General features: G+C 42.2%; 1 protein-coding gene across 1 annotated transcript in view; it reads left to right on the top strand.

Moving 5' to 3' along the window:
- The window catches only part of LOC148016200 (transmembrane protein, putative (DUF2358)), a 71,359-nt gene extending 54,254 nt beyond the window's left edge, over window positions 1-17,105 (top strand). The window contains exons 6-8 of the mRNA XM_087663884.1: window positions 7,212-7,292; window positions 16,041-16,397; window positions 16,493-17,105. Coding sequence (XP_087520010.1) covers window positions 7,212-7,292; window positions 16,041-16,397; window positions 16,493-16,594 — 540 coding nt within the window. The 3' untranslated portion in view covers window positions 16,595-17,105. The remainder of the gene's footprint in view (window positions 1-7,211; window positions 7,293-16,040; window positions 16,398-16,492) is intronic.
- Window positions 17,106-17,542: the final 437 nt, after the last annotated feature.

The raw sequence follows: 17,542 nt of genomic DNA, 5'->3' as shown, positions 1-17,542 counted from the left end.
CCAAGTCCTCTTTGCTATGGCTGTGACACTTTACACCAAGGAATTCAAAATCCTGTACTATCCTTGTTTTATGAGCAACGTAAGTGTGTTTGACTGGAACAATTACCACAGTTGTATCTACTGCACAAATTTTCATGAGCATCGCTGTTTTGCTTTCTTCAAAATTCTGGTGCAGCTGGTTTACCCAGGTCCCTTTAATTGAATCATTATTCACGGATGCAACCTTCATATCCATCTTCCAAACAAAGTAATGCCAGTGCAATGAAAATATCCGTACGTGCTTCTATTTCGATCGGTGTCCAGATGGCTTCCCTCCATGTTGCTAGGCTTGACAGTGTGCCTAATAATTATCACTGCTGCCAGCTACAATGGCCCATAGATATCAATGCCAAATGAGTGTAGAACGTCTTTCTTCTGACCTTTTGAATGTCCATTATCCTTACCCCAGGGACAAGCTCCCATTGAATTATACTTGATTAGTTTGCCATGCTTTTTGTCATGCTTATCTCCTGGCAGGATGTTTTCTAGGCTTGAAATGCCCAAAGACATGAATGACATTACCCAAAGGACAGTAGGGTTGCATATCTGATTGCTTATATTGTGTTACCCAAGTTTCCTTTTATCAGCATTCAGTTGTTCATCTTCACATGGTAGCCTATGTACCTTTGCACACCTCTTTTCCTTGTATGCTCATGCAATTCCTAGGCCTTTACGTCACTACCAAACTCCTGCATTGTTTATAAGAGAAGAGCAGGCATTGCTACAGGTGACATTTTGTTTTCCTCTCGTGAAATGGCTGTTCTTTGGCTCATGGAGTACAAGGAGAATACACACACATGCATGCAACCTCAGCTTACTTCCCCCAACCCTTTTGTTATCCTTCGTTGGTTTCTAAGCCTGATGGTCACAATCAATTCTTAGAACTACAAGTAAGATTCAGTTATTTTCTACCTCCATTATGCAGTTCCTTTGCTTGCTTTGCTACTTTTTGCATTCAGGGTTTGCTGCTGCAACAAGGTGCTGGCCTCTTCTTCAGTCCTTAGGACAACCAGGGATGTCAATTTCTTCATAGTTATGGATATTCCTTTAGAAAGCTGTGTTTGGCTGACAAGTACTTACAAATTGATTGTGCGTTGTAGCCGATTTTGGGCATGTTAGGTCGATTACTGTAGATCTCTTAAAGGATTGTTTCAAAGTTTGTGTTTTAAGAAAATACAAGCTAGGATTCTGTGATGGTGTTGCCCTTTCTTAAACCAACTGCAAACCCAGTTTCTGGAAGTTCAGGATCAAGCAAGGCCAAATTTGTTGTAATCATTAGTTGGAGACGTATTGCTGGGGTGCTAGTAGTGGGGGATGCTAGCAAGTTGTAAGATTTCTCCTGCCTTGTCCAGTTGTTCCAGATACGACATTTTACATTTATTATGGTGGTGTCCAGACTTCAGAATGTTTTGAGATTTTAAGATCTGATGTTATTATTTACTGAACTAATAGGTGGTTCTATTCTTGAAAAATAGAGCACTAATGCCTGCACGGTTGTCAGTAGCTAGGGTTAGGAGAGTGCTGATTGTCAGGGCTTTTTATTGTGCATTCATCAGATGAAAGTGTGGGTTCGTTCAGCTGTAGGCTAACAATGTGAAGCAGATGGTGTGAATTTGGGCCTTTGACCCCAGTGGCAATACCATTGTGCATGATCACCATTTGTCCATGCCATAATATGATTGATTCTCTTAACAAAGTGCAGCCTAGAGTCTTTCTCATAGATGAAAGTGATCAGGACCGTGTGTGATAGCGAGCTTTTTCTGAGGTTTAAAACAGCATCAATGTTAGTGTAGCGTAAGAATGATCATCCTTGATTGAATCATTAGTGTAACCTGCAGAATACTTCTTTTTTCTTCTAAAATTTCTATGGTTTTGCTCTCAGTGTGAAGAAATTCTCGAAATGCAGAAAACACAAAAGCAATCGTACTACAAAGCTCAAACTGAAAAACATAGAATACAGCTAGGATTAGGGTTAGGGTAACGACAGTGAACACAATGAATAATATAGTGAATGAATATTGATTATACAATGCTCATGTAGCAGACTATGCAGTGAATACTGAACCTCGAAATCTCTATCTTTGGGATCAAGGTAGAGGTTATGAGCTAGAGAGTGTGTCATACTCTGATTGGATCTTAAAATGCAACAAGGTAGCATGTAGCTATTGATGGTGACAATTGGAGGAGAGAGATTGACTGCAATTACAAGCAGGATGATGATGTGGACAACTCCTATTAGTGGCGACTGGATGTGGATGATAGCAATTGGCCTTGGCAGCACGCAACACAAATTCCTTGATGTACACAATAGCTCCAAGAGGTAGGGAAGAAGAAGACATGTTGGAAATAGGCGCTAGATGATGGTGAATTGTGATTGAAGGCATTGATTGCAGTATCCTCCGCAAACAGGGTGTGGGCAGCAGAGATATGACTCTTGAAACTTGCAAACATGAGATTGAGGGAGAGTGGTGGGTTGCATGTCTATTTATATAAAGTTTGGGGAAACCATATTAGGGTTTTGCATGTGGGAGGTAGTAACTGATTAGAATCGCGTTTCTTTTTAAAATAAGATGGTTTCTTCATTAATTATGTGTGTTTTGGGGTTGTTTAAGTCAAGCTAATGCATTTTAAGCTCAACACCCTTTCTCTATTCCAAAATTGAGTCGTGAGAAATAAGCCCTTTATATTGACTTACTTATATCCCAAGGCATGTCATTCCAAAATAGTTAGGGCATTAGGCAAAGGGTGCTGTCGATTGCCTAGTGACCTACCAAGACTACAGAGGCGATGGTTATATTACCAAGTGAGCCCAAGTGATCACTCCAGAGAGGCCAAGGCATCGAACCAAGGGTATGCATTACCTACCCAAGGGCCTACCAAGTTCTGCAAAGGTGGATGGAATCAGCAATGGACTTTTTGTTTGTTTTTTTTTTTTTTGGTTTTTTAAAAAATAGCTTGTTTTAGTGTAGCATAAGATTTAGCATTAAATGAGGTTTTCAAATTAGTATTCGTCCCATCGAGCCACCGTGTCTCGAAGTATGGAAAATAAGGATGGATAGCCCTATGACCTTCAAAAAATAAGTATAACAATCTCACACCCTACTAGGATAAGTATCTAGGGATTCTTAAGGGTGCGTATGTGTGTCAATCTTATGTAGAATATGTGGAGAGACAAACATGATGGGTAAGCAAGAATGACAAGTAAAGCTAGCAGGCAAGCATAGGAAAAAAATGCATTTGGAGAGTGTCATGTGCAAGCCACAAGTATGGTGGATTTGAAGTTGACCATTCCAAAGGTTACCGAAAAGGGATAAATGCGGACATATGCATGTTTATATGAACAGAATGCCAATGTATGGGGTAATGCAAAGGAAGATGTAAGTTTTCATGCTCATGCAAAATGCGATGTAGTGGTGTCACTTGGAGAATGCCATTGTAGGGGAATTGTTTACTTGTCCAAGTGTCCTTTTACAATCATGTGATCTTGACAATGCAGATGAAGGTACTAATGTCCATAATGTACAATACAAAATAAGTAAGTGTTGAAAAGTGAAAAATTGTAAGCATAATCATTATTACTATCAAGAGAAGAAAATTGTGTCCTCAAAGCGGAAGAAGTAAAAGAGAAGGATCCTCTCACCGTCAATTGGAAGAAGTAGAGGAGAGTGTATCCAAGCCAATCCATGGTTTGAAGATATTATAGAACCAGCTGGTTGATCGGTCGCCTTGGTCAAAACATTTGCAAGACTGTCATTGAATGGCACAAACTCGAGGCGAATGGTGTTTAGCTCAACTTGCTCTCTAGTGAAGTGGAAGTAAATTGCCACGTGTTGTGTCCGAGGAGTGGGATTGCCTGCAAGGGCAATGGTACTTTGATTGTTGTAGTAGATAAAGTAGGCGACTTGCAAACAAGAAAACTAAAGTACGGCCGGTAAGTTTCTCAGATAATGGCCTCCGTAATACCATCAAAGAGAGCCCGATACTTCGCCTTGATTGTGGAAGTTGCCACCGTCTCCTACTTATGGTTAGCCCTAGAGATGGATGCCGTGCCCAAGGTGTAGAGATAGTTGCTATGGGATCGTCGGGAATCAGGATCGCCCACCTAGTTAGTATCAGTGCACCCTTGCAAACATAAACCATGACCATAAGTTAGTTGATAATTGTAGGTACACCTTAAATATCTTAATACATAAAGACAAGTAATCCAATGATACATTCTAGGTGCATTAAAATATTGACTAAACAAACTAACTGAGTATGTAAGATTTGGCATAGTATGAATCAATCAGAGTAATTTTACTACTATAGAACGATAGATATGAGCATCAAAAGGTTGACCCGAGATATCCTTGTGCAGATGGACAGTGGGATCTAGAGGTGTGGCCACTAGCTGTGTTTGATGAGTGTAATATTGTTCCACCTTAGTTATAGAGCGTACTTCTCCTACGACAGAAATATATTTTCCTCGGATCTAACAATCTTCATCCCCAAGAATAAGGCAATAAATTTGAGTTTGTCATCTCGATTGTAGAGCAAAGTTATGTTTTCATTTTTGTGATAGCCCCAAAATTTGAGCTAGTGAGTAATATATCATCGATGCAAAGCAAGATATAGCTGATCCCCACGCTAGTAGTACGCACATATAGAGTTGGATCGTAGGGGGTAGAATGGTATTCGTGAGTCCCTAAGAACTCGTCCATTTTGTGTCATTAAGTCTTTAGTACTTGATTTAGTCCATAAAGAGCTTTCTGCAAGTGAAATACCTTGTCAGTTTGGTTAGTGGAAGAAAAGTCGGGAGGCTGCTCCACATAGACTTCCTACTCTAGATAACTGTTCAAAAAGGCACTTTTGACGTCCATCCAATAGATTGGCCAATTGTGGTGAGGAGTGAGTGCAACCAATAGACGAAATAATGTCAATCAAGTGGTGGGTGCGTAGGTTTCTTCATAGTTAATTTCATGCTTCTATCTGAAACCTTGCGCGATAAGGGGAGCCTTGTACTTGTCTAGAATACCATCAGCCTTTAGCTTGGTTCTAAAAATCCATTCGTTCTGATGACCGTTAAGGATGATCCACCAATGTCCAAGTCCCATTTCTATCAATACTATCTAATTTCTCCTCCATGGCCTCATGCCACAGAGTCTTGGAGAGCCACTTGCCAGTTGTCCTGCCAACAGTCGAGCTCAAAATGTGCAATGTAATCAGTTGCGAATAGCAATGCATATGAAGCTTGAGAAGCGAGCAGAGTTGACATTCTAGGGTCTTTCGGAGTGTAATCCAGTAGAAGTATTCCCAAATCCCACATGGTTTGTTGGTACCAATGAGATAACGGGTCTCGCAAAGAAAGCTTGGGAGCTGAAGTATGTGCAGGAAGGTTAAGAGCAGATAGTAGTCCTGGCTCAATAAGCAGAGTCTCAAAGGGTGTGAGCGGAGATGAAGATGAAGAGTCGGGTGCAAAGGACTGTACTATGTCTCTCTCATCAAATACAACATCCCTCGTAACGATCACCTTGTTCATATGAGGATTAAATCAATGATAGGCTTTCGTTTTGGAAGAATAGCCCACAAAGATTAAGAGATTTACACAAGAGGTGAGCTTTACTATCTTGTCATCAAGAGTGGCTGTACTTCTAACATGTATAAGCATGACTATCGAGAACTCTGAAGTGAGAAATAACATGCCAAGAGCCGAAAAATGCCTTGTATGGAGTCGTTTTAGAGACCCCTACAGTCAAACATTGGGTAAGGATAAACTTCGAAGTGTTAATAGGCTCAACCCAAAGGTGCTTAGGGAACTTTGCTACATATAGCATAGAGCATTTCATGTTCATGACTGTCTGGTTTCTATGCTCTACGGCTCCATTCTATGTGGGGGGGAGTTTATAGAGGTGAGTTGGCGTGCAATGCTCTATTCGTGTACAAACTTAGAAAACTTGTGGGAGATAAACTCTCCACTAGAATCACTCCTCATAGTACCCACACGACGACTAGTTTAGTTATGAACTAGTAGCTCCCAAGCACTAAAATAAGTGAAGACATTGGACTTTTGCTTTAGGAAGTACACCCACATGTATCTAGAGAAATCATCCACTATTAGAAAGAAGTACAACACACCATTTAAGGTAGCAATGGATGTGGGACCACAAAGATCTACATAAATGAGCAAAAGGGGTTTAGCAGCACGAGTGATAGACTGCTGAGGAAAGGTGTACAATGCTGCTTACCTAGCTGACATACTTTACAGACCTCTTGAGATAGTTTTAGGCGTGGAAGACCCTCAACCATCTCCTAATGCGATAGCTCATAAAGAAAGTCTCTGCCAAGATGTCCTAAGTCAAAATGCCAAAGAGGCTTAGAGTCCATGGGCTCTTGTGTAGTGACTAAGGCTTGGAAACGACGAACTTTAAATCATCAACAGTTGGCTCAGTATGAAAGTGTCATGTGGTAAAGGCCATTAGGTTGTGCCTTGCTGCGAGCCATCACTAAACTAGTTTGAGAGTCTAGGATCTCGATTGTGGTCACAACGAAGAAAACTGCTCGCCCGAACTGGCAAAGCTGTTGAATGGACAACTTTACCCCAAGTTGAGAGACATAATAGACATCATTTAGCGGGTGAGGTTTGGACCCAGGTCAATGGGAAAATTGATGCAACCTTGGGCGTGAATCTTGATAGAGGAGTTGCTTCCTATGCAAACACTCCCAGTTGCAGAGACATGGCTCTTGAAACTTGCAAAACTAAGATTAAGGGAGAGTGGTGGGTTGCATGCCTATCTATAGAAAGTTTGGGACACCCATATTAGGGTTTTGCATTTGGGACACATTAACTCTCTAGGATCACGTTTCCTTTTAAAATATGATGGTTTCTTCATTAATTAAACGCGTTTTGGGGCTGTTTAAGTCAGGCTAATGCATTTTTAGCTCAACACTCAGATGCTTGCTAATTAATGTATAGCTACCTTGATATTGCAATTTTTAGACCTTGGCAGCACAAAATCAGTTGACCTCTTAGAGCATTCTTATCTTCACAAATTCTGGGATCATTCATGGTAGAATTTCATTTTTAACATCGTTTAGCCAAGGTTGTAAATCTCTAATATTCTTTCAAGCATGCTTACTTGCAGTTTGAAAATGTTAACATCTCCCTTATGGGCAAGTTTTACAAAATTTTGCAGGATCCCATTCGATCATTTACAGGTAGGGAGAAGTATAAAAGGCCATCTTGGATGAAGAACGCGCTAGACAACCCCTCTGTGGTGAGCACAATTCTGTGAAAGTGTTCCTAGTTTCTTATTCTTTTATATGTTCTGTTGTTTCCTTTGTCTGTGCTGCTGCTTGAGTGTGTGATTTTGCAGATTTTACTTGTATTGGGAACATTGTAACTATCTAACTGGGGCTGCCTCACAGAAGACTTCTGGCAACCCTGAAAACCAACAAAGTTGGCCTGATTGGAAGCATTTGCATGTTACCACCTTACTCTAGCACATCATTTGACCCTGCGGTCATACGCTTGGCCTTTCACTTTCTTTTGGCCCTCATCTGCCATGGCACTGCTCTGACTGCCCATGTATCTCATTGTCAACCAGATCTCATGCTTGGACATATCTCGATCCATGCTTTATCGCAGCCACATGCACTCTCACAGTTCACAGTCACTCTCTCTACAGTGGCAGCTGTACTTAGCTGTGTTTCTTCTGTCCAAATTCACAAAGTTGCAATCAGGTTCTTGAAGGTATGCCAGGAGGCTCTAGAACTTGATAGCCAGCACTTCCAACATTATGTAATTGTCTTTTCCCTAGAAATGTCTACCATGAGAATCCGCCATAACTAGATCACCTGCCAAGGTGCCCAGATGCTTAAGTTAGCACCTCCTATGCTTGAACTCGTTCAAACAGTTGTGAAATACAAGAACTCCAAAGAAACCACATCATCAAATGCAAACATAAATCGGCTAGTTCATATAAACTGTGGCAGTTGGACCATTTCTGCTCTGACTAGGAAACACAAAAGCTGAATACTCCTGCTGATGCAGACGGCAAAGTGAAGGCTACATCTTGTTCGTCCAAGACTATACTGAAGGTGTACACTTTTTTGGGAGTTGTTTGAAGAACCCTACTTTAAGAAGTTTACCTGTGCTCTTGGCCTTTTTTGGATGGCCTCTATCCCCTATTTCTTTGTCCAGCATGGTTTTCATTGTGCCTTTATTGCCATAGTACTTATCCTGATATGAAGGGTCATTATAAAACGAGGGAAGATTACCATAATGTCTCTATAGTTTTTGGAAATTCCCATGATACCCCCCAATTTTTCAGGAAATATCTATCCTCGTTTTTTCCCCCAAACTGCTTTGAAATTTATCTAGTCCCCTCTTTTCTCTATTGAGAACCTACCTTTCGAGTTTCTTTAACACTAATTACCATTAATTGAGCTCAAGACGAGTGACACCTACCTATGAGTATCTTAAGCACTAATTACCATTGAATTAGCTCAAGAAGAGTGACATCTGTCTCTACAAAATCGTAAGTGTTTCTATCTCTTGTGTATAATACTGTCAGAAATTGTCATTCTATGACATCCCGATTTATGAAACTCATTACACAATCATCCTCACAGGAACTTACAAATATGATGTATAATCAATTTTCATAAAATTACGGGGGTTTTGTCGATGACCTTGGCAAAATTTGAGGGCCATTTTGGGAATTTTCACCAAACTAGAGGGGTATGTTGGGAATTTTGGTCAAATATGAGGAGTATTTTAGCATTTTATTGAAATTTGAGAGGTATTCTTGGAATTCTGTCTGAAACTAAAGGTATTCTGGCTGGCATCTTTGTGTCCAAAGATGGTTCAAGTAGTCACTATCTAGTGATTAGATATAATTATTGACAAAATAAGCCTATTGGGACATGTATAGTAAGATCAAACTGGAATCCATTCTTGTAATGGAGGGGGAAATACTTAGGTCAAGTTGACCTAAGTATAAAAGGTATAAGGGACACTGCATAGGTACCATTTGATGAATATACATTTGTCCTTTCACCTTCTTCACCTTCTTCCCTGTCCTTCAATGGCTGCTAGCCATTTCTCTCTCCTCTTCTTGCCTTTCTCTCTCTACTTTTAGTCTTTCTCTCTCCTCGTCACCCTCTTTCTCTCTCTTCTTCTTACCTTTCTCCTTCCTCTCCCTCCTCTTCTACAGTCCTTCTCTCTCTCTTTCCCCTTAGTTAGGACAATTAGGTCTCCTTCATTACAGTTGGTATCAGAGCCTAGGTTCTTGGTCCCAGTTAATCCCTCATTTTACCCAATTACAACTTTCTAGTTACATGGAATTTTGAGTCACAGGTACACAGGTATAGGGAGCAGTAGGGGAGTTTCTAAAGATCTCTGGACCACAAGGACTGCATGCAGGAGCATTAATGGCAGCTTTCTTGAAGACCACTCAGACCATGGCAGCCTTTCTTGGAGTCTTAAATGGAGCTTGGACCAAAAATGGAGGCAGGAAGACAAAAATGGCAGGTCATTTTTCAACATTGAGGTAAAAATTCTAGGGTTTAATGGAGGAGGACACTCCAGCACTTAGAGGGAGCACTGGAGTGACCAGTGGGCATTCCCAAGAAGAAGACATGCAGCATTAAAGACTTTTAAGAAGAAACTGAAGGCAAAAATGGAGGAAGGTACACTCAAGTCAGTTGTTGTTGCCATATCTCCACTCCGTTTGAAGTCCACCAAGGATTTGAAATTCTCCCAGACTTTTACCCACACCTTCGCTTCATATACACTGATCTGCCCTCCAGATACAACCTCCAAATGCAAGCGATGCATGATCCCTGCAACAACTTGTCGCTCTGCTCTGATAGGCCTCACAAATTTGAGGTCGGAATTCTGTTTGCTGTTATGCTCATCTACGGCAAATTTGGCGAGCTCTTCTAACTCCATGTCGTTTTGATGCTCGACTGGCTCTTTCGCTCTTGCAACGTGTGCCATGGCTGCTTCTTGCGGGATCAGAAGAATGAGGGCAAGGGCGCATGATAACAAGAAAGTCGCCGACATTGCGAATGTCTGAATGTGTCCCTAAGCCGGCCGTTTAAGTCTCACCACCTAACAGAACTCCATGAGCAATGGACCAACAACGCGGACTGGAATGGGCGCATACATTCACCAAAAAATGATGAGCTTGAGTCGAGTGATGACTTTGATCAGCACCTGACAGAACTCCATGAGCAACTGTAAAACCAGTCGTTGCTCCAGAGCTACCATTCCCCCCCCTTGGTTACCATCTGTATAGCCATCTGTATAGCCACCAGCTGTTTGACCAGCAGCACTTTGAGCATGGCTATGGCCATTACTTCCATTATTGCTTTTTGTAGCACTGCAGCTCAAACTTAAATTCCCATTATTTCCATTGCTGCTCCCACTCTGGCCATTGACCACTTCAGCCATGTTTGACGATCCACCCAAAGGAGCTGACGTTCCAACATTCGTGACGGTTTGGTCTTCATGCTGTGGCGTTCGAGGTCTCTGCTGAGATGCATGCTGGTCAGAGGGCTCGTTCGGCGCGACCACGAGGTAGCAGCAAACTCAGGAAATGAGGCTTGAAGGAGAGCCAGCAGTGTGTCTCTGTTAGCAGGATCAGACAAAGCAAGCCCTTCTTCCTTCAGCCTCTTCTCCATCCAACTTCTACCCATGTCATTGAGACCTTTCATCCAGCCAAGCCATGATGAGTATTTCTCATCACTAGGAGAGCAAACTGCTTCTGCTCCATGATTCTTTCCCTGAAGCAGCTCCAAGCACCTTGTCAAAAGGAGGAAGAGGAGTGGACGTGCTTTTCTGCTTAGCAGATTTCAGCAGTGTGGCAAAGGCATCAACTGGACCCTCAAGATGGCCGTTTTCAGAGAAGAGTGGGAATTCTGTAACAGCCCTACGACTACTTCCAAGATATGATCCTACAGCATTCAATCCTGTTTCAGGTGGGTTAGACTCCACTGCTGGTGCATAGTCCTGTATATAAGAACGTGAAGCTCCAAAACGTACAGGATATCGTAGTGTCACATCCAAGCACATGGCCAGCAATGAAAGAGTTGGGAAGCCCGGACGGCTTCTAACCATGACAAGCAACTGCACTCACATGTGCAACATAACCAAGTGCTGTTGCAGACGCCTCTTGTTCATTTGAATCGTTATAAAGACCAGGCTTCATGATGTTTAGTGGAGCTACAACATAAATAGAGGACCTCAGAATTTTGGATGTGTGGAAGAGGTTTGAATGACCAGCAGGGAACCTCTTAAATGCTATATTACAACAAACTGCTATGTTAACATAGAAAGCAAAGAGCTTTGCAGAATGAGCATCCATGTTAACTGCCTCCAGGTGATCCATGGTTACTGCTCATGATACCATCAATGGCACTTATGTTCACAATTTGAACAGTTCAGGCAACTCTGCATGCTCCAGAACATACGAGCTGAATTATCTTGTTTAGATTGGGAAGTGTATGACGAGGTCCAACACTTTTTGCTCCCAAATAGTTCAGCACTTGTTCCAGATCTTTGTTCAACAAAAACACTGCATATGCTGATCTTTTCCTCTTTAGCACCAGGCTCCTGAGGCTTGGAAGAATTACAGTTAGCCTCCAGACCTGTCACTTGAACTGGACATGATTGCAGGCTGTACTTGTATGCAGCATCTTCTTACTTTTGTGCCATTCAAAAGTGAAATGGCCTCAGCAGCCCCTTTGGTGGAGGAATAGGTTATGGTTCCCCACTTTTTTACTACTTTCTGAGGACAAGTGGCGGCAATTGTTCTCATCAATCATCCACTCCACAGAAGCAACAACAGGAAATGGCATCTGCTGTACTGAGATTTGCATCTCTTTTTTTGATTCAACGGAGCTTTGCGCCTCCATGCCTGCATCCACAGTCAAGACCCCTTGAGGCTTGCATTTCCTCCTATCCTTGACAAAATTACATGGAGCAGCAAAGCATTTTGGCAGTGGAGCTCTCACTCCTCATTTGATAGAATCTGGAGACTGTGTGGGCTACATGGGAGGGGTTGGATGCTTATCAAAAGTGGGAGTGACACTCTTCACAATTGGAGGAGTTAAAGCATCCTCCTCTGAAGTTATATAATACTTACTCTTTGTGACAAGGTTTTAATGGAGCCTCTTCTCCGCAAGAAACAATACTTCCACCAGTACTTTTAGCTTGTTGTTTACAAAGTTCTCCCGCTAAGAGAGGGTTGTTTTGGGGATTCTCATGGCCAGCATTGCCTGAAGAGAGAACACTTGCATGTGCTTCAGAGGAAACTGGCTCTGCACATCTCTCAACTTTAACATAAGGAGAAAACCGTGATGGAGATGCTCTGGTCTTACTCGAGCTTTTCTGAGGACTTGCTCGATGGAGAAAAGAGCTATTATCCCTTGCGGAGCTTTCACTGGCTGTTTCAATGGTACAACGTAATTGATGAGAGATTTCCCTGTCTGTAGATTGTTCACATTCAGAGGCAGTCATACTAGGATCTGGTCTCCTGGTGTTGAGGGAGGGCACAGAGATGTTTGAAACCGGATGCTTCTCCAGCAGAGAGGATTGAGAGCAAGGTGTGTCTCTCGGATTGGGAGCTTTGAGATATATAATTCCAGCCTTCTTACCTTCTGGTGCTTGACAGGAAAACCTGGCATTAGGAGGGGATGACATTGTGCTTGAATTGCGATCAAGATGCTCACCTCGTTTTGTAGATAATCCACTACCTTCCTGAGGATTGTGGAAAGCACATTCCTGCTCCTTTGAGTGAGGGTCTTGATGCTCAGTTTAAAACTGATTTGGCACAATGTTAAGCTTGTGATGCGTTGGTTGTGTATGACCAAACCTGGTTTATCTGAGCATGATCTTTAGTAGTGGTCACCTTTGAATAGGTTGATCAAGCCTGAATACAGCTATTGATTGCATGATAAACCTTGAGATGCTAACAGAAAAGGACATGCATCAGGCATAGTTGGAGCAGAGACTAACAGGACTAAGAGTAATGCAAGAATGATGGTTTTACTGGAAAGAAGGTGAATCTCAGTAGTCAAATCTGCAAAGCTTTAAGGTTTCTTGACAGTCTCTTAACATCACTCAGGGAGATTGACAGATCTGAAGTAGATTGCAGGTTGGTTGTTGGAACTGAAGGCTTTGTGTGAATAACATTCAGTTCATATATGTAGACACATCAGTTACATCATTTAGAGGCATTCTCTGAAGGCTTTGTGTGAATATTCAGGGAGATTGACAGATCTGAAGTAGATTGCAGGTTGGTTGCTGGACACATTAGTTACAGCAGCAGCCTGCGGAATAAAAATAGCGGAGTCAAACAGTGAATACTGATGCTTGATCCATAAACACTCTATTCTGACAATAACAGTGTGTCGTATGCACTTGCAAAATACTCAGTGACTGCATCTCAATTGTCATCATTAAATGAAGATGCTCTGAATGCAAACAGTAGCGGTGAATATGTTTGTGAGCCCTGAATAGTGAGCAACAATTGCTTAAGTGGTCTGAAATCTGCAGCAGCAGTGAGCAGCAGTTTTGAGGCTTGAAGCAACAGTGGGCAACAGTTGCTTACGTGGTCTGAAGTTTAAAGCAACAATGAGCAACATTAGTAGGCAGCATGTATGCATATACTCAACCACATTGTCCCTATGGACAACAACATGGTTCCTATCTACAGCATGCATATGGAGATTCCTATGCCACGCAACCATATGGGCAGCTGCCTCATGGAGACCCTGATGCAATGCAGGAGCGGCAAGCAAGTGATTATGACCGACATCATGCCGATACCTATGCTCATGGACTTGCCAATCATCATACTTATGGTCAGCCTAGGATGCAAGGACACCATTGTAGTCATGTTGGACAGTCATCATGCAATCTTGGGCAGCATGTTTATGGGCAATAATATGACCAAAGTTTTGGTAGTAGGCAACAGCAAATAGATGTATTTGGGCAGCAGCATGAACATTCTAGTGACATGCATTCTCATAGAGCTTATGGACAGCATGACCAATGCTGTGGGATCAGTGATCAAAGGCAGCATGCTTATGATGGTTATGCGCGTGATGTGCAGCAGGGCTATTATCACCACATGCGGTATGGACAGCATGAGTATCATTATGAGTAGCAGCCACATTGCTACGACCATCCATATGGACAGCATGAGTATTATGGTCATGAGCATGGACAGCCATCTGTTTTGTATATGAGCAGTATGCTTATGTACGTGAGCAGCAAACATCAGTGGAAGCAAATGCATATGCTCAACCAAATTGTCCCTCTGATGCACAGCATGGCTATTATCACCGTATGCTGTATGGACAGCATGAATACCATTATGAGCAGCAGCCACATTGGTATGACCATCCATATGGACAGCATGTGCATTATGGTCATGAGCATGGACAGCCATCTGTTGTACATGAGCAGCAAGATGACTATGAGCAGCATGTCAGAACTATTACTGAGCTGACCAATGGTGATGAGCAGGTGTGTAAATTGCTATCTAAGGCTAAACGCATTAGACATCTTACTAGTGATACGATACGAGAATTGCATGCTGCGGGCTTATGCTATCGATGTGCTAAGCCAATATCTTGTAATCATCAAGCCACATGCAAGGCAAAGACTGCCAAAATACTCTTGGTATTAGATTATTATGATGCAAAAGATGGAGAAGATATTGTTGAAAACCATTTTGGTATGGGTCCACAACAAGAACCTCAGTTTAAGAAAGAAGACCATGGGCAGCATGTGGATTTGGATGATTATGACCCCATGCGGGAGCCCCTTCAGTCCACAGACCTGCAGTTTAAATGCTTGGACATCACTAAGAATGCAGGGTCCATGAATATGTAACACTTAGGGGTTGATGCAGTCCATGCAATGGTGACTTCAGCCTCATATGCTTCAGTCATACAGAGCATGGTGATGCCTGAGAGGCTTATGGAAGAGCTAGAGAATACCACCATGCTGATTATGCTTCCAGCTGTACTTGACTTTGACCTTATGAAAGCTGATCCAATGCATGGCAGCGATACCACTTTCCCTTTTGACCTGGGTGGCTACAAGCTGACCTTGACCCTTTGCATAGACTAGTATTACTCTTGAATATTAGGCAATCTTTTACTAGGTCTATGCCAAGAACCCCCTCCCCCACCTCCCCCCCTCCCCCCCCCCCCCCCTATCTTTTGCCACTTGTAATGCTGTACAGAGTAGTACTCTGCAGCCCACTACTTGGCTATACCAATAAGTCCGATCTTTGTTTTTGAGGACAAAAAAATTTATTTTGAGTGGGGATGGATTTTAATGGAGGGGAAATACTTAGGTCAAGTTGACCTAAGTATAAAAGGTGTAAGGGACACTGCATAGGTACCATTTGATGAATACACATTTGTCCTTTCACCTTCTTCACCTTCTTCCCTGTCCTTCCATGGTTGCTAGCCATTTCTCTCTCCTCTTCTTGCCTTTCTCTCTCTACTTTTAGTCTTTCTCTCTCCTCGTCACCCTCTTTCTCTCTCTTCTTCTTACCTTTCTCTCTCCTCTCCCTCCTCTTCTGCAGTCCTTCTCTCTCTCTTTCCCCTTAGTTAGGACAGTTAGGTCTCCTTCGTTACAATTCTCTAGGTTCTTCTCTGGACTTACCTAATCAACATAGAAAGCCTTACAATTTTGTCATTGTGCATGGGACAAAGAACCACAGCAGAAATTCCTGAAACATTTGGTTTTGATGTTCCAAGGATGTCATTAATAGCTAACTACTGTCCTGACCAGTGTAAAATCATATGGAGTAGTGTGTAACGGGACGCTGATATTCATGTACATAGTCAGTCGTCATGTTGTTTTTATTGTTTTCTAGTATTTTCTGTTCCAACAAATTTCTGTCCTGCAGTGACAAAAAATGGCTGCTACAGATTGATTGGAATTTATGGAAGTTTACTGAGATACAGGTGATCCGATCTGCTGCGGTTTGCCTCAGGCGGTGCAAGAAATGGTGATGTTATCAACAAGCGTCCTAAATATAAAATGGGTCTTGCGAGGCAAGCCCAGATTTCCAGCGTCGATCTTGAGCGGTGACCTGGTCTTGGCCATCAATGGAATCTTTACACTTAATCAGATCAGTGGTCAGATTGTGGAGCACACTGAAGAGTGGGATCTTTCTGGCTCCTCTGTCATAGCGCAGGCATACTTTTGGGCTTCTAGGCTTGCCTATGCTACAGTTGAAAATGGGAAGGATGCAGCTGAGGCAGTGCAGGCTATTCCTAAACTATTGCAGAGAGAAAAAGATGATGATAAAAGTAACTACTACCCTGATCCTTCTGGGGATCCGACTAAGGTGAGACAGTGGGTTTGTTTTTTTCCCCAAAAATGTGTAAACTGACCACGAGATGCTCAGCTGACTAATACAATTGCATGCTTTTGTGTGTGCAGTTTTTCCAGATAGACGAAAACCCACAAAGAGATCTTTACCAAGCTGGGCTATTTATTGCATTGATCTACCTTGTTGTGCAATTTCTGAGGTCAACCTTGTAAGTTCTACTGTTTGGAATGCATGCTGCCAAACGCCCTCGCAAGGATGCCTTGCTCAAGAGCAAAGCTTGTTCACGGAAGAATTTGTGTTTAGCTTGATGATAATTAGCATATTAGCCACTATGACGGAGTCAGGCTAAGGGAGTATGTTGCTGGTTCAACTTTATTTTCCTCTGCTAGGCAGAGAGAAGATCAAATTCCTAATTTAACTTCACACCCTGTCAAGCTTGCAGAGACAAACTGACCGACTCGGTAATGATATGATTTATATATGCACCAGGCCTTCGCCTAGTCCTTAAGAGTAAGTCTTGTTGGATATCTGTAAGGTGTCTGGACACCTGTTTGTACGAATCCTGAGGCTCTATCAGTCAGTCACAGCTATTTGTCTTATAGGGCGGTGCGACTGAGACTCACCAGCAGGTAGTGTTCTTTGCATGTACCTGTACTCATTGTGCATTGTATATTAGCAAAAGAATTTAGCAGTATTCCTTAGAAAATAAGACTTCATTTTCTCCATTGCACAGTACATTTGTCACAACTTACCCTTGTACCAATTTTAACCACAGTTTGTTGTCTTAGACAAATCATTATTGTGTTGTAATGTGCACATTGTCAGGCATTAGGACACATACATTTGGAAAGCCGATATTGCTCTCGTATAATGAAACTGTATGTACACGCCTAGGTCTGTGCTCAATGGGTTAGGAATCCTATGTGCAGGGAACATTTGAATGCAACAGAAAATATCATGCTTGGATGATGAGTGAGGGAGCATCAACATTTTAGCACATTGTGGCAGATCAATCCACCAATATTGCAGACTATAAAATTTTCATGTTTTTACATTGTTGCACAAGCTAAACAAGGCTCTACCGGTTGTTTATGTAAAACATCCTAGGCTTGAAAAGTTGGCACCAAGCACACTTGCATTATGTGTACCACCATTTTGCA

The sequence above is a fragment of the Lygodium microphyllum genome, chromosome 23 (assembly GCF_053477565.2).
Source record: "Lygodium microphyllum isolate KBCC chromosome 23, Lygodium_microphyllum_v1.1.10, whole genome shotgun sequence".
NCBI lineage: Eukaryota > Viridiplantae > Streptophyta > Polypodiopsida > Schizaeales > Lygodiaceae > Lygodium > Lygodium microphyllum.
This window is presented reverse-complemented; position numbering and strand designations above follow the sequence as displayed.